The 16,834-nt window shown below is 45.3% G+C and overlaps 1 protein-coding gene across 1 annotated transcript in view; it reads right to left on the bottom strand.

The window, feature by feature from the left end:
• The window catches only part of arhgef10 (Rho guanine nucleotide exchange factor (GEF) 10), a 242,475-nt gene that overhangs the window by 37,710 nt on the left and 187,931 nt on the right, over positions 1-16,834 (bottom strand). Inside the window, exon 26 of the mRNA XM_078399996.1 lies at positions 10,370-10,527. Within this exon, the coding sequence (XP_078256122.1) occupies positions 10,370-10,527 (158 nt within the window). The remainder of the gene's footprint in view (positions 1-10,369; positions 10,528-16,834) is intronic.

Below are 16,834 nucleotides of genomic sequence, written 5' to 3'. Positions count from 1 at the left end.
TCGAGCCGTCCACAGTGAACAGATACAGGATAAAGGGTATAACATCTAGTTTAGTTTATGGTCACGTGCACTGAGGTACAGTGAAAAGCTGTTATTGCGTGCTAACCAGTCAGTGGAAGACATTTAGTGCAAGATAAGTTCCAATAAAGTCCAATTAAAATAGTTCGAGGGTCTCCAATTAGTGTAAAAGGGTCAGGACCACTCTCCAGCTGGTGAGAGGACAGTTCAGTTGCCTGATAACTATTAGTAAGAGGGGCTTGGGATTGATCTGCTGTCTTGTAGGGCCAAATGGCCTATTCCTGCACCTATTTTTCAATGAGTCAGGGTGGAACCCAACGGGCTGAATGGCTTCCTGGGACAGAATAGAATCATTACAAATATAATGCAATTTTAACATTCAATTCTAAAGTATTCTAATCTGACAGAATTCAGTAATGACGAGTGTCAAATATTTGTTCACCTAACTAGTAACCTTGCTGATAGAAAGCGTGGAGGGTTATGCATATTGATATAATTCCCTTCCGTCCCAATGCACATCCTTTACCCACAACCAGAGAAACGTCTCTGGCACTTAAACAGCAACACTAGCTTCCACTGTTTGGCAGGGTTAGGAGGGGGTAGTGCAGAGGTAAATACTGTACACGTCATAAACTACTGGTGACAGAGGACACAAGGAAATGCAGATGATGGAATTTTGAGCAAAACACAAAGTACTGGAGGAACTCAGCGATATGGAGATAATCTCAGGCAGATGAGATTAGTTTATTTGGCATGATGTTCAGCATGGACATCGTGGGCCGAAGGGCCTGTTCCCGCGCTGCCCTATTCTATGGTCTGAAAACAACTATTGTAGACACTGAGAGGCAAATTTGTTTTTGAAGCTTCCTTAAAGTTAGGACCATTTTTTCTGTCCTTTCCTTGCTGAGGGGTGAGGATAAAATCATGTCTTGTCAATCCTATTTAAAATGTAATGTTGGAAAAATGAAAAAAAGCATTCAGCTGTTCCCAAATCATGCTGTTATGCGTCCCGATAAAATGCTTTCTGCAGATGCGCTATAGAAAGCATTTTATCGGAATACATCACAGCATGGTTTGGGAACGGCTCCAAACAAGACCACAAAAAATTGCAGAGTTGTGGACACAGCCCAGACCATCACGCAAACCAACCTCCTTCCATTGACCCCAGCTACATTTCATACTGCCTCGGCAAAACCACCAACATAATCAAGGACTAGTCTCACCCCAGTCACTCCCTCTTCTTCCCTCTCCCATCAGGCAAGGGGTACTGAAGTTTGAAAACGCACACCTCCAGACTCAGGAACTTTCTTCCCGGCTGTTCTCAGGCAACTGAATAGTCTTCTCACTGACTAGAGAACAGCCCTGACCTCCCATCTACCTCATTGGGGTCCTTCGAACTATCTTTAATTCGACTTTCCAGGACTTGCACTAAATGTCATACCCTTTATCCTGGATTTGTACACAATTCCTTGTGTCCTCTGTCACCAGTAGTTTATGACGTGTACAGTATTTACATCTGCACTACCCCTTCCTAACCCTGCCAAACAGTGGAAGCTAGTTAATTTAAGGCTTGATTGTAATCATATATAGTCTTTCCACTGACTGGACAGCACGCAACAAAAAGCTTTTCACTGTACCTTGGTACACGTGACAATAATAAACCAAAATAAACTAAACAACATGGGCTGAGGGTGAAAACAAGGTTCCTATTTCCCTGACTTGCCATCCGCCAATCCTCCCAGCTTCTCCTCTCAGCAGAACAAGCTGATGAAGAGGCAGGCTGGCATCTGCTCCTGGAGCCATGGAGTCGTACAGCACGGAAACAACAGTCCTACAGCCGCGCACAGTTCTCCACGGGTCACCCTAAGCTCTGCAGTGACAGGAATGCCCGAGGGCAACGACATGCCCATTTCATTTCTTCTGTCTGCAAATTAATCTGCAGCAAAATAGGTCAGTGATTGAAGCGGAATCTGTCTCAACGCTGTCAGGAACTGTTTAACTACAGGGTCGAAATGCAGAAGTGTGGTTTACATTCTTGCTGAAATATAAAAAGTAATTTTAACCAAATAAAATATGTCGGATGAAATGTGGAAAGATGCAGAAAAATATTTGAATGAATATATTCCAGCTCTTCATTCAGAACTGAGGATATAATTTCTGTGCACTGTTAAATGTCCTTTGAATTTTCCTTTCCAACTGAATGCTGCGCTTATCCACAAAGACAAAAGGCATGCTCAGAGGCACTTGTTTGACAATGTTTACAATGTCTGCAGCCCTGTGACAATGTTTCTGTTATGAGATTCGCTTAAACCCTATTATAATCAACAATGGAGTATTTTCATTGAGTATTTTTAAAACAGAGATTGACAAATTATTGATTAGTAAGGGTGTCAAAGGTTATGGGAGAAGGCAGGAGAATGGGGTTGAGAGAGAAAGATAGATCAGCCATGATTGAATGGCAGAGTAGACTCGATGGGCCGAATGGGTCATAAGTCCTGTGACTTATGAACTTATAAACCCGCAAGGAATGAGGAGGAGGTAAATGTGGGCAAAATGGTGGAATGGAAGGCAGGGAGCTGACAGTGCCCGGTCGTGTTAACATCTGAGGGCTTGTTGCTGAGAGAGGTTCTGCCCAATGTGCTCAATGCAGAGACTCAGAATCTGAGTATGTATAAAACAATGGTGAGACTGCACCTGGAATATTTGGCACAGTTCTGGTCGCCACAGAATCGGAAGGATGTGACAAAGCTAGAGAGAGTACAGAAAAGGTTGACCAGCATAGATTGGGGCTATTTTCCTTGATGTAAAGGAGGCTATGAGTTGACTTTACAGAGATTTATAAAATCACAAGAGGCATTGATAAGATGGATGAACACAGTCTTTTTCCCAGGTTAGGGGAGTCTAAAACTAGAGGGCTCAGGTTTAAGGTGAAAGGGGAACATTTTTAAAGGGATCCGAGTGCAAGACTTTCCATTTGGTGGGCATATGGATTGAGCTGCCAAAGGAAGCACCTAGAAGTGGATACAATGACAACGTTTAAAAGACATTTGGAAAGGTTCATGAACGGGAAAGGATCAGAATGACATAGGCAACTTGTCAGCATGAATGAGTTCGACCAAACGGCCTGTTTTCATGCTGTATTTCTCTATGGCTCCAATATTGAGTCTACACAAAATTAGGTGCGGCAATAATGGTTTAAATCCATCTAATGATAATTATTACGCAGTCTCCTAAATAGGTGAGTGAAAGGAAGGCAATATTTATTCTTTCCATTTTTATTTAGTCTGAAGAAGGGACCCGACCTGAAACATCACCTATCTATGTTCGCCAGAAATGCTGCCTGACCTGTTGAGTTACTCCAACATTTTGTATCTTTGGTATAAACCAGCATCTACAGTTCCTTATCATTGCTACATTTGTTCTAATGAGATTCACAGCAAATGGGATTAGGTGTAAATCAGAAAAACCAAAGAGGTTAAAAAAACAGTATTATCCATAAACAAAGGTTGCAAACACTTTGCCATTACGTATACAAGTTACACGAGAAGTAAGCATATTTAAATAAAGACAAATTAATTTTCACATTCAATTCTCTGCGCATGATTACATTTTCCTCCTTAAGACTTTGATTTGTTGGAAGGCAAGACTGAGAAGCTGTTGAACCTTTAGTTGCACAGGCACTATCACAGGTTTATGAATGACTCAGAACGCATGTCGAATGTGCGCAGAACATTGAGCAATTTAACTTTCTTAAGCCAGTCGTCAGCACTAGCTTTAGCAAAACAGACTGGAAGGCAGGTGAGAACCAGTGTGGGAGACATTGTTTAACATGATACACATCTGAGACCTGAATTAAAATTCAATGGTCACAAAGATATCATTGAAGTTTAGTTTAGAGATACAGCGCGGAAACAGGTCCTTCGGCCAAACGAGTTTGTGCCGACCAGGGATCAAACACTAGATTTATCCCACACATTAGGGACAATTAACAAAAGCCAATTAACCTGCAACATGTCTTTGGACCATATAGGTCACGGGGAGAACATACAAACTCTGTACAGACACTTCCAGAGCTGCAGAGCAGTGAACTTAACTTTACAAAATCTCGCAGCACCTCTCACCCTGCAATTCTGCCTGCTCAAGTTAGGTGACAATCAGCCTGAGCTCTCCCTCTCATTTACCTTCTTCATGGACTCCAGCTGCTTTTAAATTCCTCTTGGTTTTCTGCTCCCTCCAGTCTGCACATTAAAGTTCAGTAAAATATCCATTGCGGCAATAAATGGTTCTTGTCCACATCACCCTGTCGCTGCCAGAAACAAACAAACAAACAAACATCCATCCATCCATCTATCTTTAAAAACTCTCTGTTTGTTTGTGTGTATGTGAGCACCATAACTTTGTGGTTCGCACAGCCAAAACGGTACTCCATAGCACCACAACTTTTGGCCCACGCTACTCACCATTGTTCTGGGCACAACATGCAACAACTCTCATTCAAATTGAAGCTACATTTTTAAAGCTAGAGAGATTTTAAAGTTTAAAAATTACTTTTCTAACCCATTTCTTGAAGGTCTTCAGCATGTGACATTACAATGGGACCCGTGCGACTGTGAGAGATGAGCTCGCGCTCCCCCCGCTCGGTATTCAGCGTGTGACGTCACAATGGGACCCGCACATCTTCAAGAGATCAGCTCGCTCTCGCCCCCCCCCCCCCCCCCGAAGACCTTTAACTAATGCGCTCCCCCCCCACGGAGACCTTTAACTAATGCGCTCCCCCCCCCACAGAGACCTTTAACTAATGCGCTCCCCCCCAAACACCTTTAACTAATGCCCTCCCCCCCCCGGAGGACCGCCGCCCGTCCCTGACATTCCTCAGATTGGGCAGCGCTGACCGCCGGGAGGTGAAGTCGTCTATCCCGCTCCGAGGGCGGGGGGGGGGGAACCCGCCCGACTGACGGGAGTGCCGTGCTCAGTGGCTTCCTCTCCCCTTTCCTCTCCCCCCTCGCACGCCCCCAACCCCGGGCCCGCAGCCCAAAAAAGCAGTTTAAAAAGTTAACAAACCCGGGGGGGGGGGGGGCGCCCAAGCGACGGCAGTGGCCAATGGGGGGGAGGGGGTGACGAGAGCGTCAGGGGAGGGGGGGAGGGGGGAGGAGGAGGAGAGGATGAGGGGTGGGTGAGGAAGGGGGATGGAGGGGGTGGGGATGGAGTGGGTGAGGGGGGGGAGGAGGAGGGGGTGGAGTAGGTGAGTGGGGTGGGGGGGAGGAGGAGGATGGGGTGCGGGAGGAGGAGGGGGGTCGTGTAGGTTATGGATGGGGGTGTGGGGGAGGACGAAGGGGGGGGTGGGAAGAGGAGGGGGTAGAGTGGGTATGGGGGGGATGGGGAGGATAGGGGGATGGAGTGGATGGGGGGATGGGAGTGGGGAGGAGAAGTGGGGATGCAGTGGGTGAGGGGGGATCGGGGTGGGGAGGAGGAGGGTGGATGCAGTGGGTGAGGGGGGGATGGTGGTGGGGGGGAGGAGGAGGAGGGGGGTTGAACTGGGTGAGGAGGGATGGAGTTGGTGAGGAGGGATGGAGTGGGTGAGGGGGAGTGGGTGGGGAGGAGGAGGGGGGATGGAGTGGGTGAGGGGGGTGGGGAGGAGGAGGAGGGGGGATGGACTCGGAGAGGCGGGATGGTCTGGGTGAGGGGAAATGGAGTGGAGGGGTGGGGCAGGAGGAGGGGAATGGAGTGGGTGAGGGGGGTGGGGGGGAGGAGGAGGGGGGATGGAGTGGGCGAGAGGGAGGGAGGGTGGAGTGGGAAGAGATGGAGTGGGTGAGGGTGAGAGGGGGGATGGAGTGGGTCAATGGGGGGGAGGGAGCATGGAGTGGGGGGGGATGGGGGCGTTGGGCCCAACGGGTCCACTTGGTCTAGTCTGAATGAAAACTGCATGGACTGGTTGCATCATGCCCTGGAACGCCAGGGAACGAAGGAGATTACAAGGAGTGGTGGAATTCCTGGTCCATCACAAGTACTGACCTCCACACCAGTGAAAGGATCTGTAGGAGGCTCTGCCTCAAAAAGGCAGCCAGCATCATCAAAGACCCACACCATCCTGGCCATGCTTGCATTTCACTCCTGCCATCAGGAAGAAGTCTGAGAACTCTGATAACCAGGTTCAAGGATAGCTTCTTCCCATCAACCATCAGACTCTTGAACACTACACAATACCAACCTCAACTATGAACTATGGACCGTCTTCGATTGTACAAAGGACTTTAGTTTTTTTTTGCACAAGGATTGTGATTATTCATTTATTGATTTTTTGTTTATTATATATTATCGATATTGTGTTACAGGCATGTTATGCTGCTGCAAGAATTTAATTATCCCATTGTCGGTACATTTGACACTTAAACACCTTTGACTTGACTGCTCAGTAAAAAAAATCCACATAACAAAGAGGTGACTTGATCAAGTTGCAATAATATTGAATGTTCAAGGAAAATGGGGAGAGAGAGATTACTTGAGCACTGGATCTAATTCGTTTGCCAAAACACTGGCATTGTGAGGGCAGTTAATGCGACTGATCTATTTGCTATGAATCCACTGGGGATAAAACCAACCATCTGCCATCTGGCATGTTCTGTACATAAACTACAAGTTGAGCTTCTATTAATTTATGGCCATAGAGTGAAAAAATGGTATTGCCCAGTAAAATAAAACTTTCATCATCACAAATCTGGCATGCAGAGTATAGTGCGCACTCCATACAATGATGGGGTAAAGCAAGCATCCCCAGATTATGCTCATAATAATAATTCAGCCTGTGGGAAACATGTTCAAGTGAGCTTTTCACAAGATAATTACTCTGCATGTAAGATAACAGGGACTGGCACATTTCCAAATTGCTGCCACATGTATTTCTATTAATCCCACTCCAGACGTTTAATAACACAGTATAAGGTGGCACTTCCAGTCAGCACTGCACACTGGAGGTGATTTTACAACACATGGTGAACTCAAGCCCCATCTGTTCCCTCAGGTTTACCAAACACAGCAGAACTGAAGATTCCCATCCAGACAGACAGATCTGCTCAAATAAATTTCACAAATTAAGACTGCAACTGTCCTGGTTGCATCACACCCTGGTTCGGCAACTTGAACGCCGGGGAATGACGGAGATTACAAGCAGTGGTAGAGTTCCCAATTTTACTGATTAGTTAAATCATTACTTCAGCTCCAAAGTACATTCTGTAACATTTAATTGGCCTAACAAATAGCTTTTGACAGACAATCAAATTCCCTCTCCCAGCAACATGCTGGCTTATTATTTGGGAGGTGACAGAATAAAATGAGATTATCCATCAGGCATTCTATTTTTTAGATAGTTTTGTTTATTGTGATACCGTACAGACAGCACCCATAGTCAGGATCAAACCCGGGTCTCCGGCGCTGTAAGGCAGCAGCTTTACTGTTGTGCCACCCTGGCGCCCATAATACACTACACTAAACTAAACTAAACCACCTGGGATTTGCATCTCATGATACTGATAGAATAAATGAAAATGGAGAAGCTTGCTGAAAGAAAACTCCCTTCTATAAACACCACTCCCAATGGGGGTCATAGGCTGCCCAGTATGAATGTAGTAAAGAAAATTACTTTAGCTGGTTCTAAGATAGGCATCAGAGGATCAGCAGTCCGGGCAGAGATCGCCCACAATTGGTGACTAATTGGGAATATTAGGCCGTTTCCCAGCAGTAGATCATCTAGTTAAGGGAAGGACAGGCTGATAGGGTAAAAGCAATACTGAATAGTGAAGGCCAAGTTTCAACAGGATACCTTCAAAACATCATAATGGTTCACAAGAACTTCCATTTTACATGAACCTTTGAAGGTGTGCAGGGCTGCAGGTTAATTAGCTTCTACAAAATTGCCTTCTTTCAGTAAGGGAGTGGAAGCAAAAGTGGAATAACATAGAACTGGTGTAAATGGGTGATCGATGGTTGGCGAGGTCTCGGAGGCCTGAAGGGGCCTGTTTCCAAAAGGCTACGGTTCACAAGGTTCTTTTAAACCTTCATGCTGTTTTGAAGGGATACTGTTGAAATTTGGAGACACGGTGGCACAGCGGTAGAGTTGCTGCCTGACAGCGCCAGAGAACTGGGTTTGATCCTGACTATGAGCGTCTCTGTACGAAGTTTGTACGTTTTCCCAGTAACCAGCATGGGTTTACTCTGAGTGCTCCGGTTTCCTCCCACACTCCAAAGACGTACAGGTTTGTAGGCTAATTGGCTTGGTAAAATTGTAAATTGGCCCTAGTGTGTGTAGGATAGTGTTAGTGCGTAGGGGATCACTGGTTGGCACGAACTCGGTGGGCCAAAGAGCCTGTTTCCATGCTGTATCTCTCAACTAAACTAAACGAGTTCATGGGAAACTCTTTCACTTTTACAAGAATTCAGAACAAAGAGTGCTTGAACACTTCAAAATGTTTGGCAATGAAGCCCATTATTCTTGTGTTGATGATTCGTAAGGCGATGATGAGAATAACTGGTGGAAGATTCAGTAATAATTTTCAAGAGGATTTGAAACAATTGAAAAGGGAACATTTTGCAATGCTGTGTAAAAAGAGTTGGTGAGTGCGGACTAATTGAACAGTTTCATCAGATATGCGAGAGTGGGACCAGAGGTTCAATGGTCCTTCTGTGCTGTGTGATTCAATTGTGGCATTGTCTTTCTCTCTCTCCAACCCTCCCTGCTGCAGTATTACTGCATTTTATGTGAGCAATATGTATTTAAGAGTGAACTACTTGAAAGGTTTTGAATGAGGGAGAATCCAAGTGACAGTCATTCTAAGCTGGACTAAGTCTACAGTTTGCTACAGCGTGCAAACAAGCCCTTTTGTCTAACTTGCCCACACTGACCAACATGCACCATCTGCGCCGGTCCCACCTGCCTGCTTTTGTCCCAAATCACTCCAAGCCTATCCTATCCATGTACCTGTCCAAATGTCTTCTAAACATTGTGATAATACCTGCCTCAACTACCTCCTCTGGCAGCTCGTTCCATATACCTAGCACCCTTTGTGTAAAATAAGTTGCCTCTCAGGTTCCTATTAAATCTTGCCCCCTCATCTTAAAGAGATGGTGTACTGCAAAAACCATCAGAACTGTGGCGATACCATTGCAAGGCCAAAACAACAGCTTTCCTCATGCTCTTGAACAGGATTGCAATGGGAAAAATTGGTTCCATCATCGACAAACAAAATCATTAAAGATAGAAGAGAACTATGTTCAGGGAAGTCCATCTGTTTGTAAACAATCTGTCCAAATTGAACAAATTACTTTGCAGTGCCAACTATAAGAAATAGGTTATGGTTAACAGTACACTACTGCAAAGGCCACGCAGTCATTCTGTGACGCGGCTAAGTCATGGATTTCCTTCCAAGGCAAGTTATAATTTCACCGTCTAATGCTGCCGCCATCTTTTAAAATAAGTGAACATGCTGAAATGTTTCGGAAGGAAATGCAAATGCTGGTTTATACCGAAGATAGATACAAAATGCTGGAGTAACTTAGCGCGTCAGGCAGCATCGCTTGAGAAAAGGAATAAGCCCATTTTTTGGGTCAGAAGGGTTCTGACCCGAAACGTCACCTATTCCTTTACTCCAGAGATGCTGCCTGCCATACAGAGTTACTCCAGCAGTTTGTGTCGATGAACTGTTTTCAGTTCCTCTTTACAGATGCAGCCTGATTTGTTGAGTCTTTCCACCATTCTTTGTTCTTATTGCATGTTCCGCACTGTTGACTTAGAACATGCAAGATGCCACGCTTTTTGTTGCTTAGGCATTGTTTTGGGGGTATTGCATTGGTAAAGCTTAAATCTATAGGGTGGTGGTCCTTTTATTTCTGAGAACACACCTCAAGAAGGAGGTCTCGTATTTTTTGTCCATATTCTATTAAAGATGAAATATTAAATAGTAAGTGAATATTAAATGGTAAGGGCGGCACAGTAGCACAGCAGTAGAGTTGCTGTCTTAAAGCGCCAGAGATTCAGGTTCAGGGTGCTGTCTGTACGGAGTTTGCACGTTTTCACTATGACCGTGTGAGTTTTTTCCGGGTGCTCCGGTTTCCTCCCACACTCTAAAGACATAGATTTACTGGTTAATTGACTTCTGTAAAATAGTAAATTGTCCCTAGTGTGTGGGAGTACATGGGGTGATCACTGTTCAGCGCGGACTCAGTGGGCAGAAGGGCCTGTTTCCACACTGCATCTTGTAAGTCCAAAGTCTAAAGAACTTTGTATTCTGTAATTCAATGAATCAGTTAAATCTTGCAAAGACAATGAGGAGTTTGTGGTAAATGGATGGCATTGACCTACCTTCTGCCTTGGTATAGATTGCGATATTTCCATTGACAAGTCCAGCATACAGGCAGTGAAACCTATAGACCAGGCTCACCACCGTCGACTTGTCTGGAGCAGAGAAATGCTGAAGTCTTACTTTCTTCGATGCTTGATTGCTCTTGTACACTGAAATGCTGCAGAGAAACAAACAGGAAAGAATGTCCTCACAGTGATATGACCCATCCATTCCATGCCATGGTTAAAATCATAGATATCATCGCCTAGGGGAATGCCTGACTGCAGTTTTACCGAGCGTAATTCATTTAGACAGTTCTTGCCTTTACATTGTGGTATGATATGGACGAGCAAATTGCCTGTTTGTTTTACATTTCCACAAACTTTTATTTGCAACAAAATCAATGGAATTAAAAGGCAAAGAGGGGAAAATGGATTGCAATCTCACCATTAGCCATTTTACAAGCTCATACCTCCCGCATTCCATTAGCACTGGCTTCCTTTCAATGTGGTTTGCCCTCAGCTAAACTTACCCGTCTTCCCGATTCACATTTAACCTCTCTGATATTACAAGGTCAAAGCAAAATAATTGAGCCTAATGTCAGGAAAGCACATAGTTTAATGTATTTCTCCAATTTCATCTTAATATTTGAAGACAGATATGACGAATCTTCAGAATGAGCATGAAAATATTTTCTTTGAATTCAGAAAAGGCACTTGCATACCAAAGACAGTTTACAAATAACGTGACACCCTGGAGCCACGCTAATCTGTGTTATCAGAATGATAGTCATACAGCACAGAAACAGGTCCTATGGCTCAACTTGTCCACGCCGAACAAGATGCCCCACCTATGCTAATTCCAACAAATATGGTGATGCTTGTCTGCAAGTTACCTTTGTAGCCCCCACGATTAACTCCAACTACACTTCACACTGCCTCAGAAAAGTGGCCAACATCAAAGACCTGGCCTGCCCCAGTCACACCTCCTTCTCTCTGCTCCCATCGGCAGACGGTACATAAGCTTGATATGGAATGGAATGGAATACTTTATTGCCACATGTGACAAGGAACAGTGAAATTCTTTGCTTAAGCCAGCACCACCAAATGCAGGAACAGCTTCTTACCCTCTGCTATCTGCTTCTTGCCCTCTGATTTTTGGGTCGAGACCCTGATGCAGACTGAGAGTCAGGGGAAAGGGAAACGGGAGATATACACCGGTCAGCCAAAACATTATGACCACTGACAGGCAAAGTGAATAACATTGATTATATGTTACAATGGCACCTGTCAATGGGGTGGGATATATTAGGCAGCAAGCGAACAGTCAGTTCTTGAAGTTGATGTGTTGGATGCAGGAGAAATGGGCAGGAGTAAAGACCTGAGCGACTTTGACAACCGGGTCAGAGCATCTCTGAAACAGCATGGCTTGTGGGGTGCTCCCGGTCAGCAGTGGTGAGTACCTACCAACAGTGATCCTAGGAGGGACAAACCACAAACCGGCGACAGGGTGTTGGGCGCCCAAGGCTCATCGATGCGCGAGGGCAACGAAGGCTATCCCGTCTGGTCTGAACCGACAGAAGGTCTACTGTGGCACAAGCCACAGAAAATTTTAATGGTGGTCACGGGAGGAATGTGTCACAATACACAGTGCATCGCACCCTGCTGCGTATGGGGCTCAACACGGAGGACCAACAGCATATTAGGCAGGTGGATATAATGTTTTGGCTTATCAGGTCGTAATGTTTTGGTTGATCGATACATGGTGATATAGAGAGATATAGAACAAATGAATGTAAGATATGCAAAAAGTAACGATGATCAAAGAAAGGTGGAGCTAACAATGGTCCATTGTTGGCTGTGGGCTCGGTGATAATGAGTTATACAGACAGTGGAACTCAACAGGATAACAGTGAAACTAGTACGACAACTAGTGTGGGGGAGGGACAGAGAGAGGGGATGCAGGGGTTACTTGAAGTTAGAGTATCAATATACATACCGCTGGGTTGTAAGCTGCCCAAGCAAAATATGAGGTGCTGTTCCTCCAATTTGCGTTTGGCCTCACTCTGACTAAGGCCAGAAAGGTCAGTATGGGAATGAGAAGGGGTGTTAAAGTGTTTGGCAACCAGGAGATCACATAGGCCAAAGTGGACTGAGCGAAGGTGTTCAGCGAAACGATCGCCCAGTCTGCGCTTGGTCTCGCCAATATATACGAATCCACACCTGGAACAGTGGATACAGTAGATGAGGTTGGAGGAGTTGCAAGTGAACCTCTGCCTAACCTGAAAGGACTGTTGGGTCCCTGGACAGAGTCGAGGGAAGAGGTAGAGGGACAGGTGTTGCAACTCCTGCGGTTGCAGGGGAAGGTACCTGGGGAGGGGGTGGTTTGGGTGGGAAGGGATGAGTTAACCAGGGAGTTGTGGAGAGAACAGTGTCTGTGGAAAGCGGAAAGGGGTGGAGATGGGAAGATGCAACTAGTGTTGGGATCCCGTTGTAGGTGGTGAAATTATCGGAGGATTAAGTGTCATATGTGACGGCTGATGGGGTTAAAGGTGAGGACTAGGGGGACTCTGTCTCTGTTGCGACTAGGGGGAGGGGGAACAAGAGGGGAGCTGCGGGGTACCGACAAGCACATGTGAGGGCCTCATTTATGATGGAAGTGGGGAACCCCCCTTCCCTAAAGAATGAATACATCTCGGATGTCCTGGTATGCAACACCTCATCTTGGGCGCAGATACGGCGTAGACCGAATTGGGAGTAAGTGATAGAGTTTTTGCAGGAAACAGGATGGGAAGAAGTGTAGCACAGCAGAACAGCAGCTCTGGAGAAAAGTTTTCAGTCGAGATCCTTATTCAGACTTCGAGTCAGGGAAAAGTCTGAAACAGTGTTTGACTGTAAATGTCCCCTATTCCTTTTCTCCAGAGATGCTGTTTGACCTGCTAAGTTACTCCAGCTGAGATAGAGCTCGGAGATAGGGCCAGTGTATGCCTGGAACTGGGATTATGCGACGTACCCTATAAAGAGGCAGGCCTAGCCGGGGCCCATGCGAGTGCGCATGGCTACGCCTTTGATTTGGAGGAAGTAGGAGGAGTTGAAGAAGTTGTTGCAAGGACCGACTCCGCTAGGCGGAGGAGAGTGTTAGCAAAGGGAAATTGGCTGGATCTACAGTCAAGGAAGAAATGGAAGGCTTTAAGGCCTTCTTGGTGGGGGATGGAGGTGTAGAGTTACTGAACGTCCAAAGTGAAGATGAGGGACCAAGGCCCTGGAAAACGGAAGACATTAAAGAGACAAAGGGCTCGTGAGGTATCTTGGACATAGGTTGGGAGGGATTGGATCTGAAGGCACAGGTTTCAGGTGAGAAGGGAGAGATTTTAAGGAGGTACAATATTTTCACACAGAGGGTGGTGGGTATAGGCAACAAGCTGGCAGAAAAGGGAGGTATAATCACAGTGTTTAAGAAGTATTCTGATTCTTTTGCGCCACATAAAGTATTCTGACGGGATCCATCTTAACCTGGTATGGCAACTGCTCTGTTCTTGACTGCCTGAACCCACAAAGAGTGATGAATTATGAACCCACAAAGTGATGAATGATGAACCCACAAAGAGTGATGAACTCTCCTCCATTATGGTAACCAGCTATTTAAAAGGCTCAATAACTTTACGTGAACTGTGTTAGTTGGTAACTTTTCACCAGACTGTAGCTGAATGTGCCATCGGCTCAGTTGAACAATGGTTCCCTGTCCTGTGTTACATCCTTAAAATGCTGTTAAACAGCTTGGCACAGGAACCGCTCACTGGCACTTTGCCTATGGGACTATTTATGGCAGATCTGAGTGCGTTATTTTATCGTCATGATCTGAAAGCAGTCTGAAGAAAGGTCCTGACCAGAAACGTCACCTATCACTGTCCTCCAGAGATGCTCCCTGACCTGCTGAGTTACTCCCAGCTCTTTGTGTTCAATGCAAGATTTCAACATCTGCAGCTCCTTGTCTTAGAATCTTCCAGCGTGGAAACAGGCCCTTCTGCCCAACTTGCCCACACCGGCCAACATGTCCCATCTACACTAGTCCCACCTGCCTGCGTTTGGCCCATATCCCTCCAAACCTTTCCTTTCCACGTGCCTGTCTAAATGTTTCTTAAACGCGCCGCATCAACTACCTCCTCCGGCAGCTCGTTCCATACACCCATCACCCTTTACGTGAAAAAGTTACCCCTCGGGTTCCTATTAAATCTTTCCCGCCTCACCTTAAACCTATGCCAGCCGGTTCTCGATATGTGTTGATATTTTACTCTTGTGTTAGGTAATAATGAAAGGTGATTATTTACAATCTGAGGATCTGTTCTCACAGCATGTAGGAAATGCCTGAATTGAATAGTGGGCTGCTGAAGGGGAAGGACATTTCTAAACCTGGTATCTTCAAGGTCAAATGCATGAAATGCTGTGAACAGCAAAATCTTGCGTTCAACTGGAGGCTAATTACTGCTGCTAAAGAGAATGTGCCCCTTCTTGTAAATCCAAAGCTCAGTGAATACAAGGTCAAAACAAATCAGAATAACATGCATAGCTCTTTACCCTGTTTCCATTGTATCTCATTCAAAGATGCTTTGTTAACCGGCAACATCATTGGTGTCTGCTCAGTTGTGAGCTGCTTTGGTCTGGCTGATGTTTGAGCCAGTTATCCAAGTGTGACACGTGAGATGATTGATAGTTTGCTCTTCTTGTAACATCCTAAAGATAATATTCTTCACTAAAACACCACTCCCTGGCTATAATGGGACATGACAATTCCCTCAAAAACACAAACCACTTTATATATATCAGGAGCCACAACAGAGGAAACATCCATTTTAAAATGCATTTCGCCTTTGGTGTGCCGTCATAGGCTTTGGCTGCCTGAGGAAGAGAGCGTTGGAAAGAGGTCGTGCTACTCACTTACAGAGGAACCTTATCACAAAATGCTAGCGTAACTCAGCAGGTCAGGCAGCATCTAGGAGAGAGGAATATGGATCAAACGCACGCAGGTGGGACTAGTGTAGATGGGGCATATTGGTCAGTGTGAGCAAGATGGGCCGAAGGGCCTGTTTCCACAATGTATAATTCTATGACTCTATTCAATCGTTAAAATAAAAGATTACATTTCTGTGTTGTCTTTTAGCTTGTAATTTTTCAATACTTCACAGCACAAGATGAAAACAGGCTTTGTTTTTGAGGACTGTGCTACATGAAATCAATAAAACTTTATGCCACTAAGTGGGTAAACAAAAAATACTCAACAAAAGTAGAAAAAAAAGCCTTTGATTAGAAAATGTGAAACTATGAAAGAGAGTTTATGTCATCCTGACATTCAAAGCCTCACATCTTGAGATGAAGCTTTGCCAAAGATCTTCTGATGAGATGGGAGGCATCCAGTCAAAACATGGCTGTCGTGTTCAAAGCCAGTTTGTGCAAGAGCTTCTTGTACCATTATTTGGATTTCTCAGTTATGTTGGCTGAGAATGGTTTAATCTCAAAGTATCAGGATGAAAGGGTTTCAATGCAGCCGCATTTCTGTACTAAAGGAACACAAATCTCGCACAGTGGCGCAGCGGTAGAGTTGCTGCCTTACAGCGTCAGAGATCCGGGTTCAATCCTAACTACGGGTGCTGTCTGTACAGAGTTTGTACATTCTTCTTGTGACCGTGTGGGATTTCTCCAGGTGCTGCGGTTTTCTCCCACATTCCAAAAGATGTGCAAGTTTGCCGGTTAATTGGCTTCTGTAAAATTATCCCTAGTCTGTAGGATGGAACTAGTGTACGGGGGATTGTTGGTCGTGTGGACTCGATGGGCCAAAGGGCCTGCTTCCACATTGTACCTCTAGACTAAATGAAACTAAACTGATTACAGTGCCCTCCATAATGTTTGGGACAAAGACCCATCATTTATTTATTTGCCTCTGTACTCCACAATTTGAGATTTGCAATTTAAAAAAATCACATGTGGTTAAAGTGCACATTGTCGGATTTTATTAAAGGGTATTTTTATACATTTTGGTTTCACCATGTAGAAATTACAGCTGTGTTTATACATAGTCCCCCATTTCAGGGCACCATAATGTTTGGGACACATGGCTTCACAGGTGTTTGTAATTACTCAGGTGTGTTTAAATGCCTCCTTAATGCAGGTATAAGGGAGCTCTCAGCACCTAGACTTTCCTCCAGTCTTTCCATCACATTTGGAAACTTTTATTGCTGTTTATCAACATGAGGACCAAAGTTGTGCCAATGAAAGTCAAAGAAGCCATTATGAGACTGAGAAACAAGAATAAATCTGTTAAGGGCCTGTCCCACTTTAGGCGATTTTAAGGTGACTAGGCTGTCGCCGACAGTTCGCCGGGGTGTCGCGGGCATGATCGTGAGCAGTCTTCCAAGAATCATTGTGGATCTCAGCGCGTCGCTGAGCAATCAACCGGAGTGAAATTTCTCGCTGACAGCTGGCTTGTCGCCA

Source organism: Rhinoraja longicauda, chromosome 5 (genome assembly GCF_053455715.1).
Source record: "Rhinoraja longicauda isolate Sanriku21f chromosome 5, sRhiLon1.1, whole genome shotgun sequence".
NCBI lineage: Eukaryota > Metazoa > Chordata > Chondrichthyes > Rajiformes > Arhynchobatidae > Rhinoraja > Rhinoraja longicauda.
Note: the sequence above shows the minus strand (reverse complement) of the source record. Positions and strands in the feature narration are given on the sequence as shown.